General features: G+C 48.2%; 1 protein-coding gene across 1 annotated transcript; it reads right to left on the bottom strand.

Moving 5' to 3' along the window:
• Positions 1-15,177: 15,177 nt before the first annotated feature.
• LOC137150205 (olfactory receptor 10A7-like) lies at positions 15,178-16,134 on the bottom strand. Its single transcript, XM_067543967.1, has one exon. The coding sequence runs from the start codon at positions 16,132-16,134 to the stop codon at positions 15,178-15,180; it is 957 nt and encodes a 318-aa protein (XP_067400068.1).
• Between the last annotated feature and the right edge of the window lie 326 nt (positions 16,135-16,460).

Here is a 16,460-nt window from a genome sequence, read left to right as displayed (position 1 = left end):
GGAATCGTTTTCATCCTCTCTGCACAAGTACTACGGCGGAGAATGATTTGGAGGACCCTTCAGAGGGAATGGATTGGAAGGAGACCCGTTTGATCAGAAGGCAAGGGATGCATTCTCCTAGGGATGGGGGTTCCACGACCACCATTCTGAACAGGAAGAGAAGGGTGATGGTGGTCGGGACTCCCTCCTAAGGGGGACGGAGTCATCCATCTGCCGTCTGGACCGGGAAACTAGAGAAGTGTGCTGCTTGCCTGGAGCTAGGATTACGGATGTGATGGAGAGACTGCCGAAACTTATCAAGTCCTCAGACTGCTACCCCTTCCTGCTTCTCCACGTGGGCACAAATGAAACTGCCAAAAATAATCTTGAGCAGATCACTGCGGACTATGTGGCTCTGGGAAAAGAGATAAAGGAGTTTGAAGCACAAGTGGTGTTCTCATCCATCCTCCCTGTTCAGGGAAAAGGTCTAGGTAGGAACCATCGCATTGTGGAAGTTAATGCGTGGTTACGCAGGTGGTGTCGAAGGGAGGGCTTTGGATTCTTCGATCTTGGAATGCTGTTCCAGGAAGAAGGATTACTAGGAAGAGACGGGATTCATTTAACGAAGACAGGGAAGAGTATCTTTGCAGACAGGCTAGCTAGCCTAGTGAGGAGGGCTTTAAACTAGTTTTGATGGGGGACGGGGATCTAAGCCCAAAGGTAAGTGGGGAAGAGGGACACCACAAGGAAGCAGAAGGAGGAGGGTGCAGCAGGGGAGGCCTCCGGATTCATACTATGAAAGTCGGCCACTCGGCTACTTATCTCAAGTGTCTGTACACAAATGCAAGAAGCCTGGGAAACAAGCAGGAAGAACTGGAAGTCCTGGCACAGTCAAGAAACTACGACATGATTGGAATAACTGAGACTTGGTGGAATAACTCTCACGATTGGAGCACTGTCATGGATGGCTATAAACTGTTCAGGAAGGACAGGCAGGGGCGAAAGAGGGGAGGAGTTGCACTGTATGTAAGAGAGCACTATGACTGCTCTGAGCTCCAGTATGAAACTGGAGATAAGTCAGTTGAATGTCTCTGGGTTAAGCTTAGAAGCAAGAACAATAAGCATGATGTCGTGGTGGTCTTACAGACCACCAGACCAGGAGGATGAGGTAGATGAGGCTTTCTTTAGTCAACTAGGGAAAGTTTCCAGTTCACAAGGCCTGATTCTCATAGGAGACTTCAATCACCCTGACATCTGCTGGAAGAGCAATACAGCAGAGCACAAACAATCCAGGAAGTTTTTGGAGAGTGTCGCTGACAATTTCCTGGTGCAAGTGCTGGAGCAACCAACTAGGGGCCATGCTTCTCTTGACCTGCTGCTCACAAACAGGGAAAATTTGGTAGGGGAAGTAGAAGTGGGTGGCAACTTAGGCAGCAGTGACCAGGAGATGGTCGAGTTCAGGATCCTGACAAAAGGAAGAAAGGAGAACAGCAGGATACGGACCATGGACCTCAGAAAAGCAGACTTTGACTCCCTCAGGGAACTGATGGGCAGGATTCCCTGGGAGGCTAATATGAGGGGGAAAGGAACCCAAGAGAGCTGGCTGTATTTTAAAGAGACCTTATTGAGGGCACAAGAGCAAAACATCCCGATGTGCAGAAAGAATAGCAAATATGGTAGGCGTCCAGCTTGGCTTTACAAAGATGTCCTTGGCGAACTTAAACGCAAAAAAGAAGCTTACAAGAAGTGGAAGCTTGGTCAGATGACTAGGGAGGAATTATATAAACACTGCTCAAACGTGCAGGAATAAAATCAGGAAGGCCAAAGCGCAATTGGAGTTGCAGCTAGCAAGGGACGTGAAGGGGAACAAGAAGGGTTTCTACAGGCATGTTGCCAACAAGAGGAAGGTTTGGGAAAGTGTGGGCCCCTTAGAGAACGAGGGAGGCGACCTAGTGACGGAGGATGTGGAGAAAGCTGAGGTACTCAATGCCTTTTTTTCCTCTGTCTTCACAGACAAGATCAGCTCCCAGACTGCTGTACTGGGTGGCACAGAATGGGAAGGAGGCGAACATCCCGCTGTGGTGAGGGAACGGGTTCAAGACTACTTAGAAGGATTGGACATTCACAAGTCCATCGGGCCGGATGCAATGCACCCGAAGGTGCTGAGGGAGTTGGCTGAGGTGATTTCAGAGCCATTGGCTAGTATCTTTGAAAGCTCGTGGCAACAAAGGGAGGTCCCTGAGGACTGGAAAAAAGCAAATCTAGTGCCCATCTTCAAGAAAGGGAGGAAAGAGGATCCAGGGAACTACAGACCAGTCAGCCTCACCTCAATCCCTGGAAAAATCATGGAGCAGGTCCTTAAGGAATCCATTTTAAGGCACTTGGAAGAGAATAAGGAACAGTCCACACGAATTCACCAAGGGAAAGTCATGCCTGACCAACCTGATTGCTTTCTATGCGGAGGTGACTGGCTCTGTGGATGTAGGGAAGGCAGTGGACGTGATATACCTTGACTTTAGCAAAGCTTTTGATACTGTCTCTCACAGTATTCTTATCAGCAAGTTAAAGAAGTATGGGTTGGATGAATGGACTATAAAATGGATAGAGAACTGGCTAGAGCATAGGGCTCAACGAGTAGTGATCAATGGCTCCATGTCTAGCTGGCAACCTGTCACAAGCGGAGTTCCCCAGGGGTCGGTCCTGGAGCTGGTTTTGTTCAACATCTTTATTAATGATCTGGAGGATGGGGTAGATTGCGTCCCCAGTAAGTTTGCGGATGACACTAAGCTGGAGGGAGTGGTAGATACCCAGCAAGGTAGGGATAGGATACAGAAGGACCTAAACAAACTGGAGGATTGGGCCAAAAGAAATCTAATGAGGTTCAACAAAGAAAAGTGTAGAGTCCTCCACTTAGGAAGGAAGAATCCCATGCACAGCTACAGACTGGGGACCGACGAGCTAGGCAGCAGCTCTGCAGAAAAGGACCTGGGGGTAACAGTGGATAAAAAGCTGGATATGAGTCAGCAGTGTGCTCTGGTTGTCAAGAAGGCTAATAGCATATTGGGCTGCATTACAAGGGGCATTGCCAGCAGGTCACAGGATGTGATTATTCCCCTCTATTCGGCGTTGGTGAGACCGCATTTAGAATATTGTGTCCAGTTTTGGGCCCCCCACTACAAAAAGGATGTGGACAGGTTGGAGAGAGTCCAGTGGAGGGCAACAAAAATGATTAGGGGGCTGGAGCACAGGACTTATGAGGAGAGGCTGAGGGAACTGGGCTTGTTTAGTCTGCAAAAGAGAAGAATGAGGGGGGATTTGATAGCAGCCTTTAACTACCTGAAAGAGGGTTCCAGGGAGGATGGGGCTAGGCTGTTCTCGGTGGTGGTAGATGACAGAACAGGGAACAACGGTCTCAAGTTGCAGGGCGGGAGGTCTAGGTTGGACATTAGGAAAACATTTTTTACTAGGAGGGTGGTTAAGCACTGGAATGGGTTACCTAGGGAGGTGGTAAAATCTCCATCCTTAGAGGTTTTTAAGCTGAGGCTTTACAAAGCCCTGGTTGGGATGATATAGTTGAGGTTAGTTCTGCTTTGAGCAGGGGGTTGGACTAGATGACCTCCTGAGGTCCCTTCCAACTCTAATATTCTATGATTCTATGAATAATATAACGATGGAAACAGCCAAAGAACTGTTTAACTAGGACCCAGCAGCCAACTGGAGGCAAAACCTGGTACTCATAAGTGTGGAATAGTGCAGGGGTTTACATATTGCTAAATTCTGATCATAAGACATCGCTTCTAGGAGACAGCATTCTGTATCTACCAGAGAACCAAAGAAATACAGCTGTGTGATGCAGCCAACAACTGAGATGGTTCTGTCCCCAGTCAGTATCTTGGGCAGTATGGCGGAAGAGTAGCAGATCTCCAAGCAGGACAAGTTCCCCAGGAAGAAGTACATGGGGGTGTGGAGGTGCTGATCAGCCACGATTAGCACCATGACGAGGCTGTTTCCAGACACGGTTGCAATATAAATCGCAAAAAACATCAGGAAGAGAAGAATTTGCAGGTCAGGCAGATCCCCAAATCCCAGGAGGATGAATTATGTGATGGCTGTTTGGTTTCCCCTGTCTGTGTCTGGCATGAGTTGAGACTAAGAACAATAAAGCGAACTGTGGAATTGAATTGGAAGAATATAGAGCTGAAAGTTAGTCAAACGTCATGAATTAATTCCATAAATATTCAGAAATTCTCCTGGTTACCAGCTGAAATTTTCAGGCCAAATGTTGACTTCAGAGCAAAGTGCCGAAAGTCTCAGTCTGCGAACAGAACATTGGTACCCATGAAGACCACCCTCTGCCCTTTGAGAGCAATAACTACAGTAACAGCAGTCCATAGTGTAGGCCCCAGCACTGTGACCACTGTGATGTAGGCCTGAACCAGAACAGGCCTGGATCATGGAAACATATTTGAAGCTTAAGGGTTAATCCTCACAGTAAGAAAGAAAAAAATCAGGCATTGTAGATAGGGATGTTCTGGACACATTGATTGTTTGTTCATGCCACCCCAGGCTCCACTATGATAATTGACGGCTTGGACATATAAGTGGGAACATCCTGCCTAAACATTTTGTGATTAACATTTATGAGACATTGGGGCCCTGTTTGTGAATATCTATGTATGAATGTTTAGGAATGTCCTGAAATCTAATTGTAATAATTTACAAATGAAGAAAAGTGCCCAATGCGTATCAGGAATGTGGTTGATGTATAAGTCATGGGCAATGAGAGGACAAATAAGATTTCTTTTATTTCCTTTTAGTAAAATTGGTATTAATAAAATTGATGTAGGTATAAGGATTTTATTTTATTATGTTAATAAATAAATATAAAATAATGTATCAATATAATGCAATAAGAATGTAATGATTTTTAGTAAGTATGAATGAGGAGTGAATGCAGTTTGAGTCTGCTGAGATAAGACAGCGAGGAAATAATTGCTGACGTAATGGTTCTCAGCCTTCAATGGCAGGAGGGAGAAAAGATGCTTTTGTTTAAAGAACCTTTACAACCCAGATGGCCGAAGGTCAAGATAACCCCGGAAAACAGGGGAGTTAACACCCAGGGACAGGAACAAGCAGGAATAAAGAAATAATGAGAAAGCTGTCACACTTGTGATTTCAAATGCAATTGATGATTACATCAAACGAGACTATCTGACATGACAAAATCCATAGAGCCGAATGGGGATGGATAAGTATAAAAATGAGGTGAAGAAACCTGGACTTTGGGCTCGTTCTGCAAACCCCAAGGAGCATCGTGTCAAAACCGACAGAGCCCGGCTCCACCCTCGTGTCTGAATCATCTGGCCAGTGATTAAGCTTGGGCAACACAGGGACTAGTAATTATATCCCTTCTGCAGAACTCTATGTGTGTGTGTGAGTGAGAGTGCGTTTTAGGCAATTGCTTTTTCAAATATTTTCTGTATTCATAATAAACGCGGCATACTGCTTTAACCCCTGAATAAGATCCTGCTGTTTATTTTATAAGTGTAACATTCTGGTGGAGAATTACAAAAGGGGAAGAACCGGTATATGCTGCAAGTATTATTGAATTTGGTGTGTACACCTGTTTAAAAGAATAATACATATATATATATATATATCGCCATTTTTGCGGGGGAGTGTAGCTGCATTATTATATTGATTATATTGCCATTTGTGGGGCGTTGTAGCCACACCATTGTATTGTATTTTATAAGGCACTGTAGCCACACTATTTCTGTTGTATAGCCACATGTAGAGTGTTGTAGCTGCACCCCAGAATCTTGGTACCAAAACAGGGATAGATTTGGGACCGTGCCAGGGAATCAGGATGTTTAGGAAGAAACAGCCTAAGAACTCCTCACCCTCAGGGGACGACCCCAACATCAAACCCGAATCCCTATCTTTCATTAAGGATATTTCCCTTTTTAATAATATATTGCAGAAATTCGGACCAGGCCCCTGGATAGAGCAGGCTTTAGCAGACGTCCGTACCATAGCAGACTTAGAGGGAAAACTGACCCAGTATCTGGCAGTGTACAACCCCTCTGGAACAAAACAAAAAGATGCAGCAGCAATTTGACTCCTGTGGGAAGTCTGTAATACAGGCTACCTATGGTCTGCATTCAACCAGAAATCAATTGCCTCCCTAACAAAAGAAAATATTGGAGGAAATTATCTGGTCTAAAGCTAAAATTGAAAGGGAAAATCAAGCAGTGCAGGGGATAGTAAAAATACTGACCCTGGAGCAGGGCAGAGCACCTGCTAATCATAGCTGTTGTGAATCCCTGATTAAACTGTTAAAGAATGTTGTTGCTTTTAGCCTGGAACATAAAATGATTTCATAAGGCTAATTGGTTGCTTCCCCCCACATTTGTACTTCTGGTTTTCTAAGATTTTAAGAGAAGGAATTTTGGATATACGTTAAATGTTAAAAGTTATGGCTGTGAAAAAGTCAGCCAGACACAGGAAAATATGGAGGTAATTCCTCTGTTTTGCCTGTGATCAGCACAGAGATTTGTAAAAGGAAGAGGTATTTTAAGCAATAATCTGCCACCCCCGGAAAGGGGTAGAAAAATGTTCTTTTTGTATTTCAGAGCTTCAGGAAAAGTGGGCATCAGCAAAACAGCTGAAGGACACCACCATGAATTTATTATTTGCAACAAAGATTGTGTTTTGTATTTTATGGGCTAAGATTTTTCCTACCATCTGGTGAAAACAACTGACCTGATGCAACCAACATCCCATGCCCACCAATTGCCTTTCTGCTGCCTGTTGCATGAGATCATTGATGTGCATGGCTGAAATGTCACACAGCGTCTACAGAGGCATGGCCCTGCAGATACTAACCCTGCTGCGTCATCTTCACTCATCTCAGCTGTCCCACGGCCTCCAGTGGAACAACTGCATAAGTAACCATGGCTAAGAGGAGTCAGGCCTGCCGGATTGGGTGTTGGAGCCATGTTGTCTAACGTCCTCCTCACTCAGTTCACAAACACACTTCGCCAAAAAGCAACAGTGCAGAGTCCACTCTGCAGGCAATGAGATGGGTTTATTGGGGTCCGTAGCAAGGCGCTGTGGCCTTCCTCGGAGCCTGGGCCCGAGGAAGGGTCACCCTGCCCCCGGTGGACAGAACTGGCCCCTGCAGGCCCAGCCACCCGGAAGCAGAGGAATGGAGCCTGGCCTAGGCTTGGCAGTAGAAAAGACAGGCCCCAGAGCTCAGTCTGAGAGAGATGGCTGCCAGAGGCAGACGTGCTGCCCCGCTGGCTGAGGCCTAGGTCGGAGTTGAGCTGAGCTGATACCAGGGAAGCTTGCCTCCCGGAGCAGAGACTCCAACCATCCCTGGACCGACCCAGGCCTGGAGACTGGGTAGGGCCTTCATGTAGCTGGACCAGGCCACCCAGCCCCACTGGCGGGACCTGGCCATCAGGCCCCAGCGACTGCCCTGAGCCACCCGACCCCCGGTACTGGACCGAGACTCCTGAGCAACCCAGATGGGAGATACCCCCCAAGGCCAGGTGGGACCTGGAGGAGCTGCCTGATGCCGAACCCCCAGGAAATGGGACAGGACCTAGACGCGCTGCCTGAGGCCGAGCCATTCCCTGAGCCCTGTGACCTAGAGGAGCTGCCCCTCGCAGAGGAGCTCCCCGCCTTGCCGCCTGTGGACGAGGAGGGACTGGCGGGCCTACCCCGGACCGAGCAGCTCAGCGACCCCGAGGGCCCTGACAAGCCAGGTACCTGGGGATACAGGGAGGAAGTGGCCCAGGGACAGCCATAGTCAATGACTGAGACAGGGGCAAGCCCTGTCAGCATGTTGCGGCGGGAGCCCCGCAGACTGAGTGGCAAACGCCTTTGCCACTGCGAGGGCCCTGGGCTGGGATGAAGTGGAGTTGGGTGGGCCTGCGTCTCCCTCCCCCCTTCCCTAGCCACCCTGGGAGATCCTCCACCTCCCTACCGCTCCAGAGAGCGGACCCACTGCTTGCCCGCCCTGCCTAAGGGCCGGGACACTAGACTGCTTGCTAGCCCGCCCTGCCTAAGGGCTGGGGCGACAGACTCCTAAATGACTGCTAATTCCCCTTAGCGGAGGTTCTGTGGCCTTCCTTGGAGCCTGTACCCGAGGAAGGGTCGCGACGCACCCGCTGGGCCATGCTGCCTGCTTACAGGGTCAAACAGGCAAGCACAAATTACAGCCCTTCACACCAGCCTGGCTTGTCTCTATACACGGATAGTGTTCCTTCCTCCTCACCATAGCTCTGTGCACTGAGAGAACGCCCCTTTTCCCTAACTATGGCTCCATACGCTGCTGGAGTCCCCACTTCACCCTCCTTCTTCTTGGTAGACTTAATTATACCTGTAGCCCCCCGCCCTCCACCCCTGGCCCTAGTATCACCTCTTCCAATATATGGTCATGTTACTTTTTGGAGGGTCTTAAGTATAGGGTCTTTATCACTGCATCCTTCATACCCCATAGGAGGGGATAGGGAGTGAGGTTACATCTGGTCATCTTCCAGTAATCTCAGTGCTTTTCTCCTTCTCTCCCTCCCTGCCGCTGGGTTACTATAGGAATGTTTACTCGGATCTGTCCCTTTATCTTCTCTCATTACAGTGAGGCAAAACTTTTACTCTCTTTGGGGGTGAGATTATCCTTGAGCTTTCACTCATATTCCTTTCTTACTTGCCTTCTAATTTTCTTGGGTTAAAAGCAAGGCCAAAAGCAAGATTATTATTTTGTCTTTCACCTTATTTACTTCTCTTTCTCCCAACAGAAGCTGAATGTAAAGTAAAATGAATCTGTAGTTTGCAAATGAGAGAGTTGGATGAGAGGAAATCTCTCTCTCACTTTCTCTGTCTCTCTCTCTATTACATAGACAGGCACACAAGCCCAGTAGAAATTTTTCTCCCAAGGAACTTGGATATGATTACTGATTACTAATGATTATGTATTTGTTTAACAATATTGACCCCCGTCTGCTGAGTGGAAGCAGAATTCAGGGACTTGCAGATTGGTTACCGTTCCCACAGCAGGTCAGAAGAGATGGACAGTGCAAAGCAGTAAAAATGAATTTTTCCATCCATCTAGCTTTGTCTATAAAGGGACTTTTATCGGTTTAACTAAGCCGCTCAGTGGTGTGGATTTCTCAGTGACATAGTTAAACCGACTTAATTTTTTGGTGTAGACCAGGCCTGAGACTGGGGACTCCTGTGCTGTCTCTGTAGACAAAACAAAGAACAGCCCTATGTGTTCATCCCTGGCCTCGCTGGATGGGATAATTGCTTTGCCTGATTGGAGTGTAGGCTGGGGGTTTCAAAGGAGCTGGTCTGAACTCATCTGGCCTTTATTAAGCATCACCTCTCTGGGTGTGTCTGGTCATCTGTTTTGATAAATAAGACATTAAAAGTTACAGAGACAAGTGAGAGGTCTTCAAGTCTCCAGGGCCTGATGAAATAAGAGTTAGAATACTCAAGGAGCTGACTGAGGATATATCTGAGACATTACCGATTATCTTAGACAAATTGTGAAAGACAGGACAGCATCCAAAGGATTGGAAAAGGACTAATATAGAGCCAATCTATAAAAAGGGGAAATAAAGACAACCTGGGAAATTACAGTAACCTCAGTATCTGGAAAAATAGCGGAGCAAACAATTTAGCAATCAATTTGCAGACCCCTAGAAGATAATAAGTTGATAAGTAACCATTGGCATGGATTTGTCAAGAACAAATTGTGTCAAGCCAACCTACCAGCTTTCTTTGACAGGTATAGCAGGGAAGTGGTAGATGTGGTTCTCGCCCCCCTGGCTTCTCAGACCTCCCATTCCACCTCGGGAGCAGAAGCAGCTGGCCTCTAGCTGCCCAGATTTCTTGTCTTGTCTACGGATGGCCTAGATCAGTGGTTCTCATCCAGGGTTACGTGTACCCCTGGGGGTATGCAGAGGTCTTCCAGGGGGTACATCCACTCATCTAGATATCTGCCTAGTTTTACAACAGGCTACATAAAAAGCATCAGCAAAGTCAGTGCTAACTAAAAATTCTTACAGACAAACCGAGAAAGTAAGCAATAATAATTCAGTAATAATTTCAGTAATAGTGCGGTGTGACACTTTTGTGGTTTTTTATGTCCGATTTGTAAGCAAGCAGTTTTTAAGTGAGGTGAAATGGGTACGCAAGGCAAATCAGACTCCTGAAAGGGGGACAGTAATCTGAAAAGGTTGAAAACCACTGGCCTAGATAATATTTCGTCCTCTTGGTATATGAGAATTTCTGGTATCACGCACTGGGCATCCTATACAGAGCATTTGACCACATCTGCGTGTTGAGATCCCCACTGCAAAGATGCTCTGACCTCTCCCAAACACACAGAAAGTAAATAGTTTGAAGGATTCTCAGGCATGAGTCCAGCTGTGCCTTGTGAAGATAACCCGCAGTCTTAACTGGACTTCCTAATGATCTCTTTGATTGGGCCTTTCTTCTTCCCCAGTGTCGCTCAAGATTTCTCAGAGCTGTGCCAGAAAAAACTCCAGAGCTGTTTTAGCTGGAAAATTTGAGAAGGGACTTTTATTATTGGGATCTTTAACACCCGGCTCTGTTTTAAATAAATACAGCTGAATCCCAAAACTTTTAAAATTAGGCCTCACTGAAACCCATCCCCATTATGGACAGTTTTCTGTCTCCAAAGCTTTGTTATCGATGTGTTTTTCCCCAGTGTCATTTGCATTTAGAGAAGCAGCCCAGGGAGCGTATGGAGGGGACGGGGAATGATTCACACAATGAAGCGTAATTTACCTTTCTGAGCCATGCCTTGGCCACAGCGATGGTCCGTTACGATACACTCCCCTGTGCCAATGGGTATCCTCTGCGGCCTCTCAAGAGTGATTGACTTTGAGCTATCGCTGCCCATTTCTCAGCCCAACACAGCACTGCCGTCTAGCAAACACTTCAGACATGAAATCTCTCTCTGCCCTTAGGTAGCCTCTATCAACATCTAGTAGCGAAGACACATTGTAGCTGACTGCTTCCCTTTTTTCTCACTTCTGCGCTCCCCAGCCCAGTGGCTATTGTGAAGTATAATCTCCCTTCCCTCGCCAACAAACATCAGGGGCCACCTTAAGCTTTGGTGTGAACTGCAGCAGCTACACTGGCATCAGAGGGCCAATTCCCCAGCTGGTGTCGGGGGGCATAGTCCCACTTACATGAACAGAGCCGTTCAAGTTTTCTTGAGCTGAGAATCTTTCCCTGGGTCTGCCCCGTTCCTGTCCTGTATTTTCTGCACCCGTCGAGCGGGGCCTGTCTATAGTGTACCGGCCCCTGGCCCACTCCAGAGGTTCTGCTCACATCTGAGCATCGTGAATTTCAGGACCGCAGGATCTCATTTGTGGGACATCGCGGGATGCAGTGAAATGAGAAAAAATAAATCCCTTTAATGGAACCAAGAGCGCTATTGTCATCCCGTAGCAAAACAGCCCGTTTCGGGTCGCTGTAGACAGTTAAAACATCACATTTAACGAAATTCTACATCCAGTAGCTAGCTGATAGCTATCGATATTGCTAGCTTGCTAGCAAGGTGAACAACCCTGCCCCGTGGCTGGCTCCGATCCTTCCCTTCCCACCTGGCCCTGCCCCATCCATGTTCCCCTCCCCATGCCACCCCTGAGCCCTCCCCGAGCCCAGAGTGGAGCAGCCGAACCGGGCAGCTCCTCCAACTCCTTGCCCCGTGCAGAGCAGAGCAGCCTGCCTGGGCAGCACCCTCCCCACCCAATTCCATATTTTGTAGGACATCGTGTGGTCATTGCAGGACGTGGGACAAAGCAGCCAGTTGCAGGACTGTCCTGCGATTTGCGGGACAGTTGGTCACCCGATGACGCAGATCAATCAGCCAGGACAGTGCACATGCTAACTTCTCATCTGTGACCCTAGGCAGCCACGCAGCCGCATTTAGACATTATCGCTGTCCCCTACTCCTTCCTCCCAGCCCGAAGCAGAGAGGGCTAGTGTATCAGGCACTGGAACTCTGTATTTGCTTCCTGGCTCTGCCACTTACTTGTTGCGTGGCCTGGGGAAAGTCACCTCATTTCACTCTGACTGTGTTTCCATTCCCACCTTCACTCTGCTTTGTGTGCGCAGAATGTCGGGGCCCATCTCGTACCGTGCATTCCAGGCATGGGAACTCAGTGAGGCTGTGATCTTGGAGAGGGAATGAAAGCACAGCTGTCGTACACAGAAATACCCCTCCAAATTGTCCCTGTCGACCTATTGCTCTCTCGTGCTGATGGAAAAGAAGTGGAAGGGGCGATATCTTGAGATCACCACCCTGAAGTTAGCGGGCCTGGGACCAAAACCAGCACGCTCTGGTGGTGAAACCCTAAGTTTGAGGTGTGAGATATCAGAGTCTGTTCACTAGTGTGTGTCTATTTAAAGACTGCCTGATGTGAATGTTTTTCTCATCATCTCCCGGAAAGTGTCCGTCACCCTTTGGACACCACTGCTGTCTGCTGCTGTGATGACTTGTCTGGAAAATGTGTTTTTAATTAATCAAAGCGAGGTTTTAGAGGCCTCCATGGAAAATATCAACTTTTCATTGAAAACAGAAGTGCCCCCAAATGCAAATATCGTGATTCAGAAATGCTGCCGCAGGGCCTCATGGGCAATGACGCTCAGGAGCCATTTTTATGCCCAGCTTCAGCTATGTTGCCTCGTGAACTCCAATGTATTCTTGCCCTGCAGGATCGCCTGGGATTCAGGCACCTACCTTTGCTCCATTTAGGAATCTGTGACCAGCGGTGTAGTGGCCAACAGACTTTTCAACCCATGTTTTTTTTTTAAAACAGTGGGAACAAAGCATTAGGGAATAAAAGGTATTTTAACACATCAAACACCCTACACATGTTTGGTTTCATCTCATCTTACACTTGACTACAAGCTAACTTAGACCGACTTTCATCTTGATTGGGAAAATCATGAGATTTCTCTCCGAGGCAGGTAATGAAGGCCCAAGGTCTTGAGGTGATATGCTGAGAGAGACCCAGAGGTGCGGTTCACCCAATAATGTGACACTGGAGGTTTGAAAGTGAAACTTGCTGTTGAATTAACTAGGGAAAACGAACAAGGAACTCAGCACAGGTCCCCCAAAGAGCTTTGCTTGGACATTAAATACAGTTTATTGAATGCTAACCCCAGATGTCCAAGTTTTCGTGTGCAGGAGACCCACATGTAGACAACACACCATTGTGCCATGGAATAGCTGTCCAGGTAGTTCAATGCAGCGCCTTGGACAGGGAGAAGATGGTGGAAGACGCACATTGTTAGTGGGCTGTTTGCCACCCAAGAAGCCCTGGTACGGGTTTGGGATTCTGGCTCACATGAAGCAGTGAGGATTTTGGTAGTGGGGGACTTGCTGCCTCCTTTTTTCCTTCTGTAGACACCACCCTGGCCTGGTTCAAGACCGGATGTCCATGTGGCAACCGGCTAGCTTAGGCTGAGATTTTCATGAGGGATTTGAGTGCCCCGTTCCGGTTAATGGGGGCGGATGAGAGAAATCCCTTGGGAAACCTCAGCCTTTGCGTGAAGTTTTGTTGCACACCGAAGCGTTTAGGAGGATTATAAGGGGGAATCCCGTGTGCCTCTCCCTGCAGCATGGCTGGGGTAGAACAGCCAGCACAGATTGGGAGAGCAAAGGCAGCCCTTTGAGGTCCCTCACTCCACCGCCCACCACTCAGCGACCCCGAGAGTCACGTGCTGTCTAGCTGGGGAAAACTCTCTCTGCAGACCTTCCCAGTCCACTCCCTTCTCACTGCACATTCGAGCTACCATGGGTCTTTTCTCTAGCCCCCCACCCCGGACAGCCAATCTGAAGGGTAGGTGGAGCCCTGGCCTCCATTCCCCCCAGAGGGGAAGTGTGCTGGGGTGATATGAGGGAGGGCATCTAAGAGACATCCTTCCCACCCCACTTTAGTAGAGGATTCTTTGTGGGGCACCTGTCTGGTCCTGCCTCTCGAGGGCCCACTTACACCCCGGGACAGATCCTCTGTGAGTCAGAGCTGAGGCACATGTGCATGCAGGATACCCAGGGGTTAATGGAGTGGTTGCCCCCTCCCTCCGCCCCCCAGCCCTGAACTGGATGTAATGATTGGCGACACTGCTGGGAAATTATGTGGCTGAGGAGAGAAATACAGTCCAGAGACGGGAACCGCTGGAATTGGGGTATGCGACTGGGAAGCCAGGAAAGGAGGGATTGTTATCAGGGAGGTAAAAGAGGAAGGAAACAATGTCCTGGAAGAAGGGAGTGGTCTCACCAGCCATATGAAATATTTCACACTGGAAACAGGAGTATTCCAGGTGTCTTAGCAGAGGTTGGGGGATTTGAGGCACCTGCAGGATGTATCGGGGCTCAAAATCTATATCATGCAGTGACACTTTGTCCCATGCTAACAGCAGATACACTTAGGAATCAAACCTTTTTAGCAGTAGAGTCAAGCTACTTTTGTATGGTGAAGAGATGCAGCATGTCACAGAACAAGCACATCCACACTCTCTCTTAGAGACTTTGTGTTCTTTCTTGGTTTGCCATGTAAAAAAAACCACCCTAAAATAAAGGTTATTTAGTAGGGATGGAAAATGGGACCCTTTGTACCACAACCCAGGACTGTAATTATTTGGAGCAGAGACAGTTTCTTTGCTTTGTACAGTGCCTAGCACAATGGGTTACTGGTCCATTACTGAAGCTTCTAGCTGTAATGGTGATATGAAGCAGTCATTACAGAAGATGTCACTGTGTCATTATAGAAAAGGTGGAAGAATGAATCAGATTTGCACAGGCTTAGAATCTTTTGGTCCAAACATTTCAAAAGTTTGTCTTTCCACTTCCATTCACAGAACTCTACAGCCTTCATTTCATGATGCAACAGAGAGAACAGAAAGAGATGATTGTCAAAGGAGCCTAAGAGAGTAAAGTGCCCAAATCCTATGCAACTGGGGCTGGAGGCATCACACCCATTTGTCTTGGGGGACCCGATTCCTACTGAGTGGGATTAGGGTCCCTACTTCCTTTAAGCTGGTTTGTGAAAGCTCAGCCAAAATGAGTTGCCCACCTTACACACGGAGTCTTGGTGGGAGCTGTGATCTGATCTCTGCTCTTTGAGGTGCAAGATACTCCAAGCAACCACATCAGAACCGTGAACAGCCCTGGATGTTAGCACATCTTCGCCCCAGTGTCCTCCTTAGCACCCCCTTCACCTCCTGGTTCCGAAGGCTGTAGATAATGGGGTTCAGCATGGGTGTGAGGACGATGTACAAGAGGGCAGGCACGCTATCATTGTCTGCTCCATAACTCGACTTGGGGCGGAAGTAAATAAAGCTGCCGGAGCCAAAGAACAGAATCACCACCACAAGATGTGAGGAGCAGGTGGAGAAGGCTTTGCGCCTGCCCTCGGCAGACGACATCTTGAAGATAGTGAGGATGATGTGGGCATAAGATGTGAGGATCAACAGGAAGGGGGCCAGGACAACCAGCACGGCCACCGCAAATACCTCCACCTCGTTCAGGTATGTGTCGGTGCAGGCCAGCTTCAGCAGAGGAGGGATGTCACAGAAGAAGTGGTGGATCTCGTTGGGCCCACAGAAGGGCAGGTTGAATATCAACGTGGTCTGTCCGAAGGAGACGGGGAGGCCGACGACATAGGAAGCGACCACCAGCCGAACACAGACCCTGTCGTTCATGACGGTGGTGTAACGCAGAGGGTGGGAGATAGCCACGTAACGGTCATAGGCCATGGCTGCCAGCAGGTAGCACTCCGCTGTGGCGAAGAACAGATAGAAATACAGCTGAGCAGCACAGCCGGTGAAGGAAATGCTCTTGTTCTCCGCCAGCAGGTTGGCCAGCATCTTGGGGATGGTGACCGAGGTGTAGCAGATATCTAGGAAGGACAGGTTCCGGAGGAAGAAGTACATGGGGGTGTGGAGGGATGAATCCAGCGTTGTGATGAACATGATGAGGATGTTCCCCGTCAGCACGATGGTGAAGGAGGTCAGCACCATGGCAAAAAGCAACGCCTGCATCTCTGAGAGGTTGGAGAATCCCAGGAGGATGAAATGTGTCACCATGGTGTGGTTTCTGCTGGGCATTCCTGCCAAGGTCGTTGACTGGCAGAAAGGCGGATGTTGTCTAGGTAAAAGGGAGGAACAATTGATGCATAATAAGCCAACAAATCCAGCTTCACTCTTCCATTGATTCTAAGGGCGGAAGGGTCCTTTATGGGCGTACCATGGATTTATAAAGAGGCAGCAGAACAAGCATTGAAAGACAAAAAAAAAAGAGAGAGAGAGAGAGCTTTTGGGCAGCATGCTGGCGGGAAGGGGGCTTAGAAGTGTGAGCAAAGAAACTGTCTCTTGTGGTTTGATTCCTTCTGTGTTCAGGGAAAGAACCCTGCAAATAGGATTGCACCAAAGAA

This window comes from Emydura macquarii, unplaced genomic scaffold, assembly GCF_026122565.2.
Source record: "Emydura macquarii macquarii isolate MOO-44397 ecotype Brisbane River unplaced genomic scaffold, CSIRO-AGI_Emac_v2 contig_119, whole genome shotgun sequence".
NCBI lineage: Eukaryota > Metazoa > Chordata > Testudines > Chelidae > Emydura > Emydura macquarii.
This window is presented reverse-complemented; position numbering and strand designations above follow the sequence as displayed.